The sequence below is a fragment of the Diachasmimorpha longicaudata genome, chromosome 2 (assembly GCF_034640455.1).
Source record: "Diachasmimorpha longicaudata isolate KC_UGA_2023 chromosome 2, iyDiaLong2, whole genome shotgun sequence".
Classification (NCBI taxonomy): domain Eukaryota; kingdom Metazoa; phylum Arthropoda; class Insecta; order Hymenoptera; family Braconidae; genus Diachasmimorpha; species Diachasmimorpha longicaudata.
The window spans coordinates 5,717,757-5,736,781 of NC_087226.1; the positions used below are offsets into that span (position 1 = coordinate 5,717,757).

The 19,025-nt window shown below is 39.1% G+C and overlaps 2 protein-coding genes across 8 annotated transcripts in view; one reads left to right on the forward strand and one right to left on the reverse strand.

The window, feature by feature from the left end:
- LOC135173167 (uncharacterized) overlaps window positions 1-16,195 on the reverse strand; it is a 117,330-nt gene extending 101,135 nt beyond the window's left edge. Inside the window, exons 1-5 of one of the 4 annotated variants that reach the window (XR_010301268.1) lie at window positions 16,043-16,195; window positions 15,714-15,766; window positions 8,751-9,040; window positions 5,598-5,915; window positions 4,265-5,506 (exon numbers count right to left, since the gene is read on the reverse strand). The gene's annotated coding sequence lies outside the window, so the exon portion shown is untranslated. Of the gene's footprint in view, window positions 1-4,264; window positions 5,507-5,597; window positions 5,931-8,750; window positions 9,041-15,562; window positions 15,767-16,042 lie in introns of those variants that run through there. The other 3 variants (XR_010301267.1, XR_010301266.1, XM_064139871.1) reach the window with 3 other exon arrangements.
- Tn (thin) lies at window positions 6,801-18,976 on the forward strand. 4 transcript variants are annotated; one of them, XM_064139855.1, is made up of 14 exons: window positions 6,801-6,939; window positions 9,459-9,643; window positions 9,716-9,949; window positions 10,219-10,568; window positions 10,645-10,920; window positions 11,400-11,712; window positions 12,426-12,637; window positions 12,884-13,146; window positions 13,473-13,767; window positions 13,997-14,086; window positions 16,191-16,643; window positions 17,116-17,277; window positions 17,731-18,157; window positions 18,255-18,976. In XM_064139855.1, exons 2-14 carry the CDS (start codon window positions 9,464-9,466, stop codon window positions 18,684-18,686), a joined length of 3,687 nt encoding a protein of 1,228 aa, XP_063995925.1. In that variant the 5' UTR covers window positions 6,801-6,939; window positions 9,459-9,463; the 3' UTR covers window positions 18,687-18,976. The 4 variants fall into 4 exon arrangements, with proteins under 4 accessions (XP_063995925.1, XP_063995922.1, XP_063995926.1 ...); XM_064139852.1 differs by having other exon boundaries at window positions 6,890-7,123; XM_064139856.1 differs by having other exon boundaries at window positions 6,890-7,123; window positions 18,220-18,480.
- The last annotated feature ends 49 nt before the right edge of the window (window positions 18,977-19,025 follow it).

Genomic DNA, 19,025 nt, shown 5'->3' on the forward strand with positions numbered 1-19,025 from the left:
ATTCTCTGGAATTCTGAAAAATTCTGTATGAAGTGGTGCCCACTCAGCGCTATATAATTCTTATCGGATAATGTAGTATCCCCGACGGTGCTCTCGGGTCGGCTCGCGGTCCGCGAGGAGTCAAGGGTTAGGCACCCCCAGTCCGGCCAGGGAACAAGAGAGAGGGAAACTGAAGGCGCGGACGCAAAAGGCCATAAATCTCACGATCGTCGGGGGACGGCTACTTCCCGGCCATGCAGCCCTCTCCCACGACATCACTTCTCGCATCCTCTTTCCCACCATTCTATCCTCGTGCTTATGAAAAAAAGGGACAAGAATCACAGTGATATTTGAGTCGAAGCTCAACGTATTCATTTTATAATTTCTGACTTGATTTCAATTTTTTTTTTCATGCATTATTTATGCTTTTTTATGTGTGACTTAATGCAGAACAGGTGAAGTCCGAGATGAAATCACAGTGGGACTTTAATTAAAAGGCCAATGGATTTTTACCCCCTCCCCTGGTCGCTCTCTCCCTGATTCTCTATTACTCTTTTTGTTTAGATTTTTAATTTCATGATGAAGAGCATTGGAATTGCAGAGACACGGTGAGCTCGTTCTTATTTCAAACTTATTCGTGCCGCCAAGAGAAATGCTGTTTACGGTTAAACGTTAACAAATGTAGATAGAGGTCTTGGGGACCGGTGAAGAGGACAGGTAAAGGCGTTCTCGCGCTGTGAACATCAGTAAGCAAATGGAATTGTGGGGGATATAAAGTGAGAAAGGGGAAGAGTATCTCGGTTGGCCGGCGGCCGCTTTTGAGCCGCTGGTTTGTCATGGTTCGTGTGATAGATGAAGGAAGTCAGCTCACCATCGTCAGGGGCTTGGATTCTAACACTGGAAGACCTTGCGCGCAATTTTTACATCTTATTTTTTTTTTCATTCATGGAACTTTTCTGGAAGTCTCTAAGAGTGCAATTGTCATTTTTCCGGAGGGAGAGGCCACCCCTGTAATCTAAAATCATTTTTTAATTCAATTTTGAATTTCCTCCGATCTTTTCCCTCAAAATGGAGTCATGATTGTCCTTCAGTATTCTCTATAGTTCCCTGGGCTGATTGGAAATGATGTGGAATTGTGAAAAAGGTAACAATAAAAGGGCGAAAACTTCTGCTCCGAATATTTATGTCTGAATTTTTGAAATGCACTCCTGAACTCCAAGGGAAACCCTACCGTCGTTTTTTGGGCGTGGGGAAGGTTAAGGGTTATCTGTCATTTCTCCACGCTCCATAAATCTTACCTAGAGCACCTCGGAATGCATTCGGAAGGGTCAGGATCCGAAGACTGAAACAATTGTTGTTGGAGGAATTCGAATGAATTCAATCATATGGGAAATGGACGAAGTGCTTTGATTCGATTCCAATCAATATTCCACTACTCGGGAGTTTATACACACACAGATGGTTTACAAGTGTATAGTCACAGATGATTAGTTGCCACGTGGCACGATATATTTCCAATGGCAGCCGTGTCGATAGTTATAATCGAGATTTAGGCACTCCTTTTTTGTGGCACACCCCCACTTATTTGATTAATTTGAAGCCCGTAACCATGGTCGAAGACCGAAAATATTTTAAAACTTTGCAAAACTTTTCAATATTTATAATTTTCCGTTGGCAAAAAATCATGTACTGCGTCGAACAAACTTTGAAGGATAAATAATTAACAACAGAATATAGGAACATTTTACGCTGAATGTACATGACTTTCACATTTTCCTCACGAAACTTGATCCACAAATTTGATGATTGAAAATAGTTGGAATCTGCACCAAATTATAAAGTTTATTATAAAGTTGAAAATGTCAAAAGGACATCGCAATAAATTTATTACGAGATTTCAGGGCTCGTTAGATAAATCATAAATAAATGAAAAATCCTCAAACTAAATGGAGACGGGTAAATCCACAAGACCTCGTCCTTAATTAATTATTGATTCAAATTAATATTCATATTAATTAAACGGAATTTTGAATTAATATTAATTCAAAGGGATGAAATTCTGGAATGAGAAGTCGGTGATGAGGTCAGGGGAAATTATTGGCAGCGCATGAAGATATGAAGTGGACTCAGTTGGATTTTTCGGAATCATCATAACGGAAAATCAAGTTATTATTTCAAAACACATTCCAAGGGTGCAATGATCGAACAACGACGAATATCCAAATGACTAATGATCCGTAGACGGGTGTAAAGTGAAGCGACTATTGATTCGTGGATGCATAAGTGACACGTCTATCGGCTACCGAGAGCCCACCAGTCATGCTGAGGTTTTAATTCTTGCGGGAGAGGGCTCGAGCCCGCCAGGGTAAGGAGGAACCCCTATTTTCGAGGGGTCTCGCCGAGTCAACCCACCGTAGATGATAAACCGTTGTCACAGACTAGGCCTTCGGTTATAAACTAGTTATTTTTATCATCGTCTTTTGCTAGACTGTCGATCCATTTTTCAGAATGTCCGATTGAAAGTTCCAATAAAAGTCTTTGACTTTCCGAGACGAAGTTATATCATTTTCTGATTATAGAAAATATTGTTTCATACAAAAAACGGTAAATTTGTGTAAAAATTAAAATATAGCAAGAGAATAATTGTACTTGAACGATGTAGTTGATACGTTAATTACAACCGGATATTCAACTGGACGCTACGAGCGTTTTTTACAATTTTTAATTTCTGGAGAGAATTTTTCATTTTAGCAAATGCTTTTCCAAAAGGCGGTAATCGCTGTCTGAAGCTTTTCGCTAAAAATATATAGCGAGAAAAGTGTATGTAAGAGATTAGAATGCTGGCAGGTCTTCAAGGGATTCGATTAGAACTCTCAACATTTTTGCAGATTATATGTATCTTGAAGGAAGTGACTATTTTTAAATATTTCTATCGTCTTCTCAGATGCAGGAATTCCTTTGAAGAGTCGAACACTAAACTACAGTCCCACGAGGAGATGTTAACATCACACTTTTCTAAGTAAATTTAAAATTAAATTCCAAATCAATATTTTTTGTAGGTAAAACAAGTTCAAACAATTGGAGTACTTGAACAAATAAGTCAATAATTCTCGGACCCTTCCCTGACATTTCCACATCAATCAAGTTTCCTTATAATTCAGTTTCAAAATTTCCCTGACAGGTGCACCCCCTGTTTTCAAAGGTTTTTTATGCTCAGTTCACTGTCATCACCTCATCTGTTAGATTTTTTTATGGTAAAGAACTACAAAGAGAGAGATTATTCACAAAAATTCTAGTGTAAATGTTGGAAACATCACAATCTCTAATTCTGTTAAAATAAAATTCCTCAAAATGTCTGGGGATTTCTGCAAAACTTTCACCGAATTTCGCGATAAATTCATCACTTTGCGCCTCTTTTACTGCGCTAACACCAGAATTTCTCTCAAAATTTTTCTCCTCGAACGAAAATGTTTGCAAATGAGGTAGGAAGTCGCCTCTAACGCTCATTAAATCGCTGAAATTAGAAACCCGAGTTTCGGCCTCACCACATCAATCAGTATGAATAAAACAATATAAACAATTAATATACAGTTTCAGAATAATTGGATCCGTGAAAAGGACTGGGGGGAAACTTCTAGGCGCCCTGTCGAACAATCGATCAACGAACTACCACGAGTGGTTACCTCAGTCCAGTTGTGGATGGAGGGGAATCCCTTATTTCGAGGCAACCTGCTCCATTTATATTGCCTGCCTCAAAACCTTGACACGAGAAGATCAAAGAGATCCGCTAATCGTGCCTACTTACTCTTCATTCATCTCGTTGTCTTTCCCTTAACAATTCCTGGGGTCTCTATTTCCTGCGTTCGATACACCTGCATTCGTCTCATTTCATTAGCTTTTTTCCTTCAGGTTACAGGTTCAAATGCCTCCGATGGATAAATTTCATCTTCAGTGAAAGGTTTGTTAGATAGAAATTCGAGAATGATGAATCGAGAGCTATGAATTGAAGTTATAGACAGGAAGCTTCAATATTTTTTACGTTATTTCTATCTGAAGAGTGTGAATAATGAACAAACCTAATGATAAATGAATAATAATAGTAATCATAATGGAAATATCTCGGAACATCACTACGCGCAGAGAAATAATTAAATAAAAATTACGTAAAAGTTGCGTCATTCCGGAGTAAAAAATTACGAAGAAGTTGCGAAGTTGCGAAAAAATACGATAAAAATTATAAAACTTCCAATATTCTTATTGTTCAATATTTTTATTGTTTGTGGTATTTTACAAAACAGGGAAACGCTCCGAAAAAATTACGTAACTTGCTGCGTATTATTTACGGAGCGTTTGTTACTTTTTGTTGAATCATTTGCAATTTTTATCGCATCTTTACTCTCGCTTGGGAATTACAGAAGTCGTTTATTACTACGCAATTTTTACAAATTAGTTTGTTTTTTTTAGAAAATAGTATACGTGTCATTAAGTATTTTACCTCGTGACAGCCGCCTCATATTAGTTTCATTACTGGAAACTTTGGAAGAATTGAGAATTAATTTTTATTATTATTTGACACTTCAGGCGTATTTTTGAATATTACGCTTCAAATGCAATCGCAACTGAGAACGTTCCATTGGATGCCATTAAGCCAATGTCAACCGATGATTAGAATATCTACATTGATTGATGTGATTTTTATGATGATGGGGGAAAATTTGAAAAATTTGTACGAATGCCCTTGGAAGGCAGCCTAATAATACCTCCAAAATGATGTTGAGAATTACTTCAAGTGCATGTGAACAAAATTTTTAAAAATTTTCCACTAACGCTTAATCGAAAGACCGACCGACGAAGTGGAACGATAAAAACTGGAATCGGTTGGATAGAAGAAAGATAAATTTCAAAAATTTACCGAAATCGAATGAACAAATTATACGTCATAAAAAACAATAATACAGAACAGAATTGTGCGGAAGTATAGAAGTAATTTAATCCAATAGAAAAGCAATTTATATCGCGAGAAATTTTCAACAAAACATCTGGTAATGGCCAGCAAAAAAAATGATTCATAGATCCGGAAATTTTATTCAATGAAATATTAATTTTCTCGAAATTGTGTGAGAATTCACCTCACCAGAAATGACCTTAACATCATTAAATTTTCACGCAATTATGATTTCTCTCTTTTTTCTTTATTCGCACGTGAATTTTCATAGAAAACTTCGCTTCGGAAAATAAAAAAAAATCGGTCGCGTATTATGATAATTGCCATTATTAAAATGATCCCGGGTATGATCAAAATCTTTAGGGACTAACGCAAAACCCAATCAACGTCTGAGTTGCCATTCGACCGAAAGAAAATTGGGTCGAAGATCCCCACGGAAGATTAATGCTCCAGTTGATTAGCAGTGGGATGAGTTGCTCGGGAGACAAGCGTCCACTATCATTAGTGAAAGTTTGGTTTCGGACAAATCACTCGAATACTTCAAATAAAAATGACTTTTTCCATATGTTCAACTAAAAAAAACTGGAAAAATTATTTCACTTTCATTTAGATTTTTTGTGATAATTCATTGGCACCCGGAGAATAGACTCCACTTTAGGAAGAATGTTCTCACCCGTGTTGAATAGCTTGTTGCACGTTGCTTAAGCCGTTTATCAGTCGGGATGAGCATGGTTTGTTTATACGTGTTAACATGGCGTCAGCCTGTCCCCTCTCCAAGCCCCAGACCTCGGGGTTGATTTATAGGCGGAGCATCTGACAGTAGACGCCACCCTCTGGACTCACTAGTCCAGTGGTTGTTACCACTGAGAAGGGTTTCATTTCACTATCAGCGATTTTTGTTCTTCTCAATTAAGTGCCAAAGTTTGTCAAAATATTTCCATCCAATTTTATTTTGTTTATAAATCGTTATTTTTCAATTCCATTGCGATACCTGCAAGCAAGGAATCTGCAACATTGTTATTTTTAAAATAAATAAATGTTTTGAGTAATATTTATCATTCCATGTAATATTAAATTATTAAAAAACAAGGATTTCAACATAAGAATTTTTTTATTTGAAAAATTCTCGTGGAATTTTCGAATCTGAGGATAATTCGAGTGGATTAAGAAACTCACAGATTTCTCTATTTATCGCTGACGATATTAACTATTTTTATGAAGTTTAAAAGATTTCTTTATTTACTGACGATGATCTCAATCGTTTTTATCAGTAATCGGTGAATTATCAGTGAATGGGATGCAAGATCATGTGATATGCTAGTTAAATCAATCCTATTCCACAGTGAACAAGGTAGAAAACTTCATTAGCGACTATCGATCAAATTTTTACGCTCTTATCGAAGTTCAAATTCCACTACTTCTGACCTCTCCCTAATCGCTTTTTTCCTCTCCACAAGTAAACCAAGAAGTCAGAGAATTTCTAATGAGTTAGTTCTTAATTCTTCATCAACGTCAATCATCAAGACAGCAAGTGCAATTCTACCGCATATTTTTCTATATTCTCTCCTCTATTCTTAGAGTCCATGCATCATCTCTGACAAGCACGCCAGGAATTAAACCCACGATTCGATAAATAAAAACAAATCATCCCCAAATAGCCCCATCAAAGCAATAATTTTCGCGATTTTCAAACGGAAAATTTGCAGTCGTGATGGACGTCTGATTTTATTTCGGGAGATCTTGCAAAATCACATGAACAGGTCCATCATGAAAATCACCGAAATTTTTCACTCCCTCAAGATCACAGCCACGTCGGTGGGTGGGAAATGAGAGGGGGAACTAGACAATTTAGAAAAAGACTGAAATGAAGGATGTTGCGGAAAAGATGATGATGAGATCAAAAGACATGATAGTTATATTGAACAACGTCGTTGGCTAGAAGGAGGTGTTCGCCAGAAATAACTCAGAAGACATTCACTCGAAGACGGGTGGCCAGCCGGCCTGGCTGATACGTGGTGCGTGCTGATCCACTTTAATCTTCATTTTTTAAATCTTCAATATATTAAATAAATTTTAACCACAACGTTAAACTGAGAAAATGAAACATATCAACAGTCAAATTAAAGTCTCTAATCAATCAGTAGTGTTAGTACTATGTTAATTATGATTTCATCGTTTACACCACTTATTGATAAATACGTAAGAATTATTTATTGGTGATGTCGTATGCAACTGATTTATCATTTATCTATGAGTGAATAATAGAAATAACTGTGATGTGATTTATGGATTTCTGAGATGTGTGCAATAGTGATTGAAATTAAGGATTTACCGTATATTAAATTACGATTAAGCACATTCGCATTTTTATGAGCTTTTGGTTTTCGCATATTTTAAAATTGCAACTGTTATGGAGAATTTAATTTGTCATGAGCTTGAGATATCATGAATTCTCCTGAAAATGATATTATCAGTGGCAAAAAATATGTTAATCTACTCTCCTTTATAACAATCAATCTCACATGTCCACTCATATAGTCCTTCCTTTTTGCTGTGAATATAAACCCGACGATTCATGATCTAATATGGCGACAGTGTCGAATTACTCATGCGTCTTAAGCTCATCGGATGCTTGAAATATACTCGCACGATATATTTTCAGAAATTTCTAATGCAATTAAACTGATGTCTTTGTTAATAATCTACGTAGTTATCCTTTGTCCCAAGCTATATGTGTATATTCTCCAATTTCGAAAGAAAGCTTTGTCTCCGCTAAATCGTTCCCTTGTCGAATTCTTGGTGATGACTCGAGTCATGAAAAATAAAGATCTCATAATTTAGAAAATTCACCGGCGCAGGCGTGTGTCTGGCTCAAAAATAATAGATTATCAACAATATTTTCGCGATGAACTTGGGACTATTTTTAACATCTTAATGTTCTTCGAATTGCAAATTTTGCTGATTCACGAAATATCGTCATTCAGTGATGCAGATAATGTTTTCTCTGGCTAAATTGTTAGAGAATATCACTTTGAAATACAGAATATGTTAATTACATGGACCGATGATTTTTGCTAATTCGGAGCTCCGGAAAGAAATCAAATTTTTCGAAAACTTGTGCATGATATCGGATTCATCACGAGCACGAGTCATGGAGACTCGCTAGCGCTATTCTAAGAGTGCGATGACGTTGAAAATAAGTTACTGGAGGATGGAAGGTAGCCGAAATCTAAGTATAGACACTCTTGTGCGTCGGTCACCGTCTTGAAATCCGAAGTGCTTCAGCACCATTAGTATATCCGGCATCGGGACCAAGACAGACGACATTTTACATTGATTTTTCACTCGCGAATTTTTCCGTTCATCGATTGACATTTTTTTCGTTCTCAGGGATCAACATCTTGGCATTTGCCAGTCCCAAACTGATATTCGGTTTCATTACTGTTTATAGAGCAGTGCGAATACGGTTGTTCCAATAGTGATTGGACTTTGCTCGGTGGTAGGATCAAAAAAGCTCTAAAGTGTTTTGGATAAAATTAAGGACATCAAGTGGGTAAAACACGGGTACGTTCTGGAGTACATCATCAAAAAAATTAAATACTCAAACTTCACACACATTTTTTCAAAAATTTTTGGAGAGAATTCACCGGAATTTTGAATTTAGATTGAACTGTGGGCAGTTGGTCCTATAAAATTCAAAAAAATCTCCATTTTGTTCTGACGTTTTCTCCAGTTTGAGAAAAATAGACAAAATGAGTGGGATTTGTACAGTCGCTTTGGCTGTGCATTTTTAGGTAGTGAAATTCACTGAAATTTTGTTACTCACCAATTTCCCTTGTTACATTCACCTCTCTTTCTTCGGCGGCCGTCTTGACCCTCTGAGGTGGAAGCGCACTAATCCGTAGAGGACCTAGTGGAGTGGGGACGCTGTGTGCTACTCTGACGACCGGAGAGTGGGGATGTGCATTCTACCTCAAAGGGTTGAGCAGTGATGCAAATAAAGGAACAGAGGTCCAGAGAAGGAGGATTTTTTTATAATTATTCTCGGTATCTTACCGGGGAAATGCTCCGGATTCACTGCGGTGATAGTTCACTCGGTCAGACACTGAAACAAAGCTGCGTAAGATAAATTTATTATTCACAAGACACTAATTGGAATTTCCCCAACGTCTTTGGGTGAAAACAGTGTCTTTTCAGTGGACTAAGCTGATGATTGTGTTGGTATTGAGGGAGTTCGTGCGTAGGAGGATCACCAGTCACTGGAATTATCTCGTGACGTCAAGTCGCCAGATTTAAGTGAAAAAAGTTGAGAATTATGTGACGAAGAAATATAAAATAAAGAAAAATCCTTTGAACTCTGATTCGATTCGAAAATTCAATTCCAATCTGCTTTTTGTTTATCATTGCAGACAGTACTTTAATTTTTAAAAAGTTAAGAACCATGTGATGAAGAAATAGAAATTCAAGATAAATCCTGTGAACTCTGATTCGATTTGAAAATTCAATTTCAATTCGATTTTTTTTGTGATTACAGGCAGCATGGAGCAGTTTGAACAACTGCTGACATGCGCGATATGTCTTGATCGATACAGAAATCCAAAATTACTACCATGCCAGCACAGCTTTTGCATGGAACCATGTATGGACGGCCTGATCGATTATGTTCGTCGTCAGGTCAAGTGTCCGGAATGTCGTGCGGAACATCGCATACCTTATCAGGTACCAAAAAACCGGGCTTTATTTTCAATTCTTCTATTAGACCTACCAATAACCATTACCGCTAATTTTCAGGGTGTGCAGGCATTCCCTACAAATGTGACACTACAACGTTTCCTGGAGCTTCACATAGAAATTACTGGGGAACTTCCAGATCCAACAAGCGGCCAGACAATGGAACGCTGTGGTGTCTGCTCGGAGAAAAGTTACTGTTCACTTTGTGTACATTGTGATAAGAAATGCTGTCCAGAATGCAAAGATGCACATATGGATATTCTGAGACGTGAAATTACGCGTATAAATTCCCAGGTAATTTACACTCCTGATGGATCATTTTTATAAATAAAATCTCAATCAATCCCAATCAATCAATCAATCCCGGTCCCGGCCGGTCAATTTTTCCCGGCCGAAGAAAAAATTATTAGAACACAAATCAATGTAAGATCAATCACAAGATATTGATCCATTGATACATAAACTCGTAATATCACCACTTTTCATTTATTAAGACAAATATTTAATTGGATTGGATTGGATTGGATTGGATGTGGTACATAAATTTTTAATTAATGACACAGGTCAGAAGAGGACTCCATAGATTGCAAGATGCCCTTGCCCTAGTGGAAAAGAACACACTGGGTCTGCAAACAAATTGTGCCTCAGTAACAGAAGAAGTCGACGAAATTTATCGAAGATTGAGCAAAGCACTCAAAGATCGCACAGAATATCTAAGAAATGAGATCGAACGTTACTCGGGCACCGAACTCCGGGGTTTGATACAGCTCAAGGAGAATCTGGAACTAGAAATCGCCAACATCCAGAGTAACTGTGATCTAGCGGATGCTCACATCAACGAGAATGTTGCGTGGGATGATGCTGAACTTCTGGACACAAAAGAATTATTCCTCCGCACTGTTGAGTTCATCAGGTACTGGACGAACAGCTCAAATCCAGGTCTAAAAGGTTTATATTTCACTATCCCTCATTAATCGCTTTGATTCCAGAAATTTTGAGTACGAAGCTGGTGATTATGGCCGCAGAGTGCGGTTCGTCATGCCACATGAGCCCAACCAGTTGGTACTACACGTGGCTGGCTATGGGGAACTGAACATCAAGCATGAAACCGGTAGCAACAGCCACTTGGGTACGGGAACTGGACTGGCACCACCGGGTAATTCGCCCGGGTTGATGAGGAGTAAAAGTGATCATCGTCTTGCTTCCCAGTACCGTCAACAGGAGGAGGATCGACTGGCCAGGAACCGCTACGTTCCCGATTACGAGTAATTAATCCTTAATTAATCAAACTTTTTAATTTCGTGTCGTTCAAGTTCCAAGGAGAGACCTCTCCTTTACGAGGGCAGAGTTTGAGAAAATCAGACAACGCCGCAAAATAATCTTCTGTACAATCTTTGACTTCTTTTGAATTCCAGACAACTTTCACCACTTTTTTGAATTTTCTAGAAAATTCTTTGATTCTATAAATTATTAAATTCTCTAAATTCTCTCGATTTTCTTAGAAACCCCTCGCATTAGTTCGAAATTTTCTAGAAATTTCCTGAGATCTGTTAAATTTTCGGAAAAATCTTGAACTTCCCTCAAACTTTTTTAATTTACTTTAATCTTCATTTACAATTCACGAAGAAATTACTAACAAAAATCTCTTCCATTTTAATTATATTCTTTCCCTTAATCATCGTCAGTATCTATTACTCTTCTGTGACGGCGTAAAAAATTAATTTCTAAATATTTTTTCGTTGAGATATGACAATGCCCCGGACTACGAATCGCCTAGAAATAAATCGAGATACCGAAGTCGCTTCATGCGTCACCGAGACGGTGAAGAATCAGATGGAGATTCAAGATCAACAGTGCGCTTCACCCCTGCCGCTGCAGAAACAGGTCTTCGGGAGCGCGTCCTGGACACAGAGGACGCCGCGAGAGGTCCTCTATCAGGAATCTTCCGTCTAACCGATTCCCCACGTGTCATGAAGAAGTTGCAAGAGTGCGAGCGGGCGGGAAAACGCAAGAAAGAAGAAGTGACCGTTCCGCAACCGCAAACTCCAAAACCTCAAGTGAGTTTTCCGTATAATCCGATATTTTCTAATGTCAATCCCATTAATTTCGCTATTCCGCGAGGAGAACGGAACAAAATTGCATTAATATTTTCTTTTCGAACAGTGATAATCCTGAAATTTCAAGCATAGACACCGAATCACATCACCTCTGCCAGTAAAATAAGTTAGGAAAATTATCTCTTTTGAATCGAGTGAAAGTCGATTAAAAGAATCTTTTAGCTAATACAGTAGAGATTTTCTTGTCAACTTCCTATTTAATCATTAAAAACGAAATTTAGATGTCTTGTTTTTCTGATTGAGGCTTGGCTCGACAATGTTTGTGACAATAAATTTATATTGATATGTGAATTAATCGATTTTTACAACCTATTGGCATATGTAATACAATCTGCGATAATTGCGTCCAGTGTTTGCATTGCTAGAAGTACTAATCGTCGCTGTACTGGAATTATTCAAACACTGGCCACTATTTTTACCTTATCAGAAATATGCATGAGGATGTCATCGCAACATGCATGGAGGTAGTCATATTTTCTGAAGAAAGCAATTGTTTACAAAAAATTCTCACCCATCCAGGCAAACGGCCACATTTCATAGCCCTTAAGGACCAATAAAAATTACTTGAATCTGAATAAATTCCATTTCTTTAGCGCTTGACCATTATCTTCATCGAAAATATCTCTCACCACATGATTAATGTCTGGCCCCAGGTACAAGCCCGGAAACCTGCACCAATAGTGACGAAACAGGCCAGTGAGGACGATGAAATATCAAAAATTAAGAAGCAGAATAAGAACAGCAGTCTGTCCCACGTTGAATCCCCCGATGAACGTCAGTCAGTACCGACCGGGATTATCCACTCTTCAACACCAGAAGTTGAACATGAGGTCGAGGAGCCTCCCAGAAGAACATCGATCACAAGGTATCGATTAATTTTTCGTTTCAACCCACGAACCTTTGCAAACACTCGTGGAAAAAATATGTTCTAGACATAGAACATATTTTTATGGATATGATCTTCTATATGCCTTAGTATATGTATACTTTCCTATATACGACATCTGCGTATTATGTAGACCTCATATATTTTCCACGCGTATTTTTTTCACATAAGCAGATCCAAAACAAGACAATGTAATAGACAGTAATAGACAATGGGATTTTACAGAAGAACATCAACGGAGCCGCACACCCAAAGTACAAGAAGTGCATCCAGTGAGTCCAGCACTGGGTCAGAAAGCTCAGGGTCGGGTATCTGTAATACCGGTGCACCTTTCACGACCGAGGAAATGAAACAAAAGTATCTGGCACGAACACCACCAACGGCTACGTCTCCATCCAACATTAATACGCAAACAGCCGCTAGTAGAGAAACACCTACTACTCCCACCAGCAGCCCAAGGCCGTTTCAAAGTCGTTTTTTAGGCGCAGGTATAAAAAAATATCTTCAAAGATGTGAAAATGCCCACGATATTTTTTTTATCATCATTTTGTCTCACTCTCGAGACGGTTTGTTCTGGTGTCACATTATGTCTAGTCTACGATACCATGTCATGACGTATGCAATAATCATAATTAACAAATGGATAAATTTTCTGAATATCAGAAAATTGCCATACCATAAATTTGTTGTGTGACAGTCATGTAACGATTATAATTCGAATTCCTGACATGTTATAAAATTTATGTATCTCACTAATTCTGCTCAATGAAATGGACTTCATGGTAGTGATCTCCACGTTATAATTGAATTTCAGGTAATCGCGCAGCACCTCCACCACCAATTCAAATAACCCGTGAAGAAACCCCGAAGAAAAGAGAAGTTGAAGAAGATATCGATGACGAGGAGACCAGCAGTTCCTCCGAGGAAACTGAAACTGAAACCGAGGAGGAGTCAGAACAAGAGACGCGGTCGAATCCGACGAACGTAACACCTCCATCTCAGAAGCAGCAGAGAAACGAAGCTGCTATGGCTCGCACAGACATCGGGCCACTTCTTGCTAGAAGCGCTGAAGCGAGACGCGGCAGCAAAGAGGATTCTCCATCCACCAGGTAAGCTTATCGTCACAGCTGTCATGAAACATCATCCAGACTTGATCTTTGATTTGAAACACGGCTATCTGATACTGGACAATAAACAAAATCGATAAATACAATCGATTCATTTTATTACATCCGAATACCGCATCCCCTGTTATTTCCAAATTATCACCCCCGTTGCTGGTACATTTCATTATTTGTAAGAGTTATTTCTTTCTCGTGACCCTTACGACATGTCTAGGTATTCATCGCCACGTGGCAGTCCGGCGCATTCAACGTCGTCACCAACTGGTTTAACAACATCATCATCACCCAGTGGCTACACGAGCAGGTTCGTAAATAAAACGGAGAAAGTGAACAATGTGCGTTTTAGAGACTTTGCAATTGATAGCAGAAGCGATACGTTGAGACTTAGTGTCGAGGATGAACAAGCCGCGTCGGATATAAATAATAAAGAGTTTAATGTCAATGTGCTCAATATAGTTAATGACCTGAAAAAGCAGATAGATATCGATGCAGATGTTGTTAATGAAGACTTCCCAAAAATTAATAAGGAGGTGATAGCTGCCGTTGATAGTGATGATGATTTTAAGGGTCAGAATGAGCAAATTCTGGACTATTTGACACGCGTTGCTCATGGTAACGATAGGAACAGGGCCTCTGTCGATGATGATTCAGATCCGGACGAAGGATTTTCCAAGGTTTTTGTTGATAGCAATGAGGACTCAGTGTCGAGTGAACTATCGATGGACGAGAGCTCCGAAGCCATGTCTTCGAGTGACAAGGGAAATTCTGGATTAATGCAGGAGAAGTTCTTGGAAATCGATCCACAAACCACTAGCAATTCTATTGGTTCATTTGATGAGGATTCTAGTCAAGAAGAATTCAATGCGACTGGGACTGGTCGTCACGGAGCTACAAGTCCTGAACATTTATTTGATGATCAGGGGTGGATTGTAACGAGTGAAGATCTGGAGCTGACCAAATCCAAGATTCCAATTTATCGCACAGGAAACATTGCTAACCGCAACGATAATACTGATGGCATTCGGGATAATGCCAGGACTGAAATAATGGTTACTGATGGTTCCTCTGAGGAAGACATAATTGATGAGGTGAATAACTCCCCGCCGGACATGAAACACTTGTCCGATAGCTCGGGTGATGCAGTTGATGAAGGAAATGTGGCGAGTGGTTTCGAAATCTTGGCAGTTGAAGTGAATCATAAACAAGAACAGGTGGATGTCGAGAGAATTAAACATCCAAATGTTGACACGAATGGTGAAGCTTCAAAAGAGCTTCAGACGTCTCAGAGTGATGCTGAGACTGTCCTGAGGAATGATGATACGAAAAATCTTGTGAAGGAGAAAGCACATGATGATGGGAAAACCAGAGAAGCCAGTGTTAGTCCTATACCAATGCAAATGGTCACCACCATTTTCTGCGTATCAGTCCTGTGTTACGGAGTCCTCACAAATCTGCTATTGTCATGATGAACTTTGTTGGCACATTGAACAATATCCAAAGCATATATCCCAAACCGCGATTCTGAATACTCTTTAGAACAGATAAATACTGTCACATTGCATTTTCCCTTTCGCCAGATATTGTGATAATTATTCGTATAGTCGTTTGTTTTCGTTTATACGTCTAGTCACCGACGCTAATTTTCTGCTATCGTCGTCTATCAATTGCGTGATTGATTGCTCAGTTTTTTGTACTATTTTTTTTTTCAATTTGAATATAATGAAGCATTTTAATGCGTCAGTGTGTTGATGTAGTAAATAAAATGCAGTCTTATACTAACTCGTTTTGTTTATTTTTCCCTTTGAAATTTTCGAAGATTGTGGAAATGGGATTCACTATAATATATCACAGAACTCGAGTTTTGAAAAATATTTGTCATTTCACCTCTGAGTGATGTGCCATTACGTAATATTATTAAGAAGATAACTTACACACACATACATCTTGTTGTGAACGTCAGAGAGAAACTGTGAAACCACGAACCCTGGAAACATCATAAAATAACATCAATATTGATTTTGCGGCTAATGGACAGGTTGAAAAAATTGCAGAGAACCGGCGTTGCATGTTTTGCCAGGAATATACAGTGATCGCGATAAATTGATCACGTGTGCTTGTGTTATTGACGAATGTGGAGTGAATGAGTCTATTCATAGATCCCATCTCTGTCATAAATATCATCTGATTGAAAGAAAAAAATTAAAACGCACATCCAGGATCGTGCGATCCCTATTCATTTGGATAATTGAATCAGCGGTACCTGGTAAATAGCCCCTGAACAGCTGTATCCGCGGTAACACTAGGAAGTAGACTCCATTAGACAGTTAACCCCTTCACATTCTCACACATTAAAACCTCCAAGATGTACGTGCCATTCTGATTTAAACAAATAATGATTGGAATTCTAGATTTCTGAATAAAAGCAGAAGCCAAGCAGCCGTAGGAGCTTCACGGGAGCGGGAACGGGAGCGAGAGCGAGAACCGGAAGCCGATGTGGAGCCACTGTCGCCACGTACCCGCTATGCTGCCCTCAAGGAGAGGCGCCAGCGGGTGGCCCGATCAAGGAGCTCCCACAATTTCGCTAACGATGATCTCGATCTTGATGAAGATCCACCGTCACCAACAACTCAATCCCCGAACGCTTATCTTGCGGCGAAATACGGCGCTGGCTCAGAACTGGCTCGTAGTCGGAGTACGCACGCGTTAAAATCACGCGAACCAAGTCCCGATCGCGATCGGGCCGGCGCGGAAAAAGATGGCGCTGCGCTGAGTTCTTGGGCGCGTTATCTCAAGAATAAGTATGGAAATCGGAATACTAAGGATAAGGAGTCTACATCTACTTCATCAGTTCCTTCCTCCAGGTATGTATGGCCGATTTTTCATTCTGAATAGATCAATAGTAATTAAACAATTTTCCCACTCGCTAAATTTGATTAGAAATTATCTCGAATGATTTAAAACGTAAAAAGACGAAGTTAATGGACACGCCGTATGAACATGCCTGGTGCCACTGTATCAGTGGTCAGTATTCAAAGTTTAGCGATTTAATGATTCGAGCTCTTTAGTCATCGTCATACAGTGCGCTGTCATATGCTCATAATCCCATTTGGTTTTTTACGTTCATTATATAATTAATTATATTTTGCTCGATAGTCCCAAATTCAGGAAAAATGATTTTCCACTGAAAATCTGTAATATCTTATGTATAATGTGAATCCCATAATAATCCCATCTACATCACACAAGTAATTTACTAGATTACTCAGGAGAAATAAAGAATATAATTAGTTTACCACGTGTTAAATTCAAGAATTGAACTACTTGCCATTACAGCACGAGCGCCGCATCAAGAAGATTGTCTCTCGGTTTACCCCTGAGACACGTCGGCCAGACATCCTTCGAATCCTCTGACGACGACCAAAAAAACCCGTCAGGCTCCCCCACGTCCCCTACAGCAGCTCAAGGTATCCCCGCAGCAGCCGGTTCCTCAACTAGGTGAATCTGAAATTTAAAAGCTTTTGTTTGAAGGCTTTCCCGACTCTCATTAACGATATCATTAGCATACGAATGAATGTTAAGTTTGGTTTGGGCGTTGTATCTATCCCACAAACAATTCTAAGATCGAGAGATCGGGTGCCCTCACGACGGTGAGGGTTGTAAGGAAGTTGTAAGGGAGAGTCAGCCAATCAATTAAATTGATTACCTTACAACAGTTAGTTAATAATAAAACAAAAGATTGTTCTCCAAATAGCACTCACGTGACGTCTTTGTCCTTGTGGAGGTCCTTACGTCTTATAGACCTCCCGAGCCACTTTCTATTTCCCATCGAAATGTCCTTGAAACGCAAATACAACGCCAAAGCAACTATTCATCCAATAGCCAATGATATCCAGGATTCTTATCAATCCCCTAATCAACATCTATAACAGTTATTGTGTTCTTCAATAGGAACCAGTACATGCTGAAGCGGCGACAGCTGTTGAAATTTGGGATGCGGGGGAGCGGAGCCGGATGTTTCACATGGCCACGAGGTCTTGCCGTAGGTCCTGACAATTCCATCATCGTGGCAGACAGTTCAAATCATCGCGTTCAGGTTTTCGATTCTAACGGCAAGTTTATCAACGAATTTGGTGCTTACGGAAGTGGAGAAGGACAGTTTGACTGTCTGGCGGGTGTCGCAGTCAACAGAATTGGACAGTTCATCATTGCTGATCGTTACAATCATCGAATCCAGGTGTTCGATCCATCTGGCCACTTCTTGAGAACTTTTGGATCACAAGGCACTGCAGACGGACGCTTCAATTATCCTTGGGGCATTACCACCGATGCTTTAGGATTTATTTACGTTTGCGACAAGGAGAATCATCGTGTACAGGTACGTAAAACGATTGTTCATCAGGCAACAGAATGTAATCACAAATCGTCTGTTGACTCTAGGTGTTCCAATTTTTTTTTATTTTTTTTTCATCCAGGTATTCCAATCTGATGGTACATTTGTGGGTAAGTTTGGTACCTGTGGCAGTGGTAGAGGACAACTCGAGCATCCTCATTACATAGCTGTGAGCAATACAAATCGTGTCATTGTGAGTGACAGCAATAATCATCGCATTCAGATATTCGATGTAGGGGGGAGGGTATTGTCGGCATTTGGATCTGAAGGTACTGAGGATGGTCAGTTCAAGTTTCCACGGGGTGTGGCAGTTGATGATCAGGGCTACATCATTGTAGCTGATTCCGGCAACAATCGCATTCAAATATTCACACCTGAGGGTGGATTTGTTCGGGCTTTTGGAAATTGGGGCAGTGGGGATGGTGAGTTCAAGGGACTCGAGGGTGTGGCGGTCACATCGTCGGGAAATATTGTTGTATGCGATCGGGAAAATCATCGCGTTCAAATATTCTAATCCTGAAATTTCTCAGCCAGTGGCCAGCGATTTTTTGTTTATCATGATAATGTACTAATTCGGCTTTCTACTTTAATGTATTCAGTTGACAAAATTATGACAGATTGTATGGTTTATTGGATGATGAGAAATAATAAAAATACATCGTTTGAGCTACTCCTATGACTATCAGTTTTCGGATCGATGGCATGCAGTTGAAAATCATGATTTACTGTACGAAACATGGTAAGAGGAAGAATTTGTACTGTTTGTATGCTTTAAATACATTGTTGCGGGAGAATATGAACCGATTTCATTGATTTTGTTTTGTATGAAGTCCCTACGAGATAGATCATGGAA

Excerpts from the sequence above, each read along its gene's own strand:
- Tn (XM_064139855.1), top strand. The coding sequence starts at position 9,464 with ATGGAGCAGTTTGAACAACTGCTGACATGCGCGATATGTCTTGATCGA. Across the intron at positions 9,644-9,715 it reads AACATCGCATACCTTATCAG|GGTGTGCAGGCATTCCCTAC; the intron begins GTACCAAAAAAC and ends GCTAATTTTCAG. Across the intron at positions 17,278-17,730 it reads GCAGCCGGTTCCTCAACTAG|GAACCAGTACATGCTGAAGC; the intron begins GTGAATCTGAAA and ends GTTCTTCAATAG.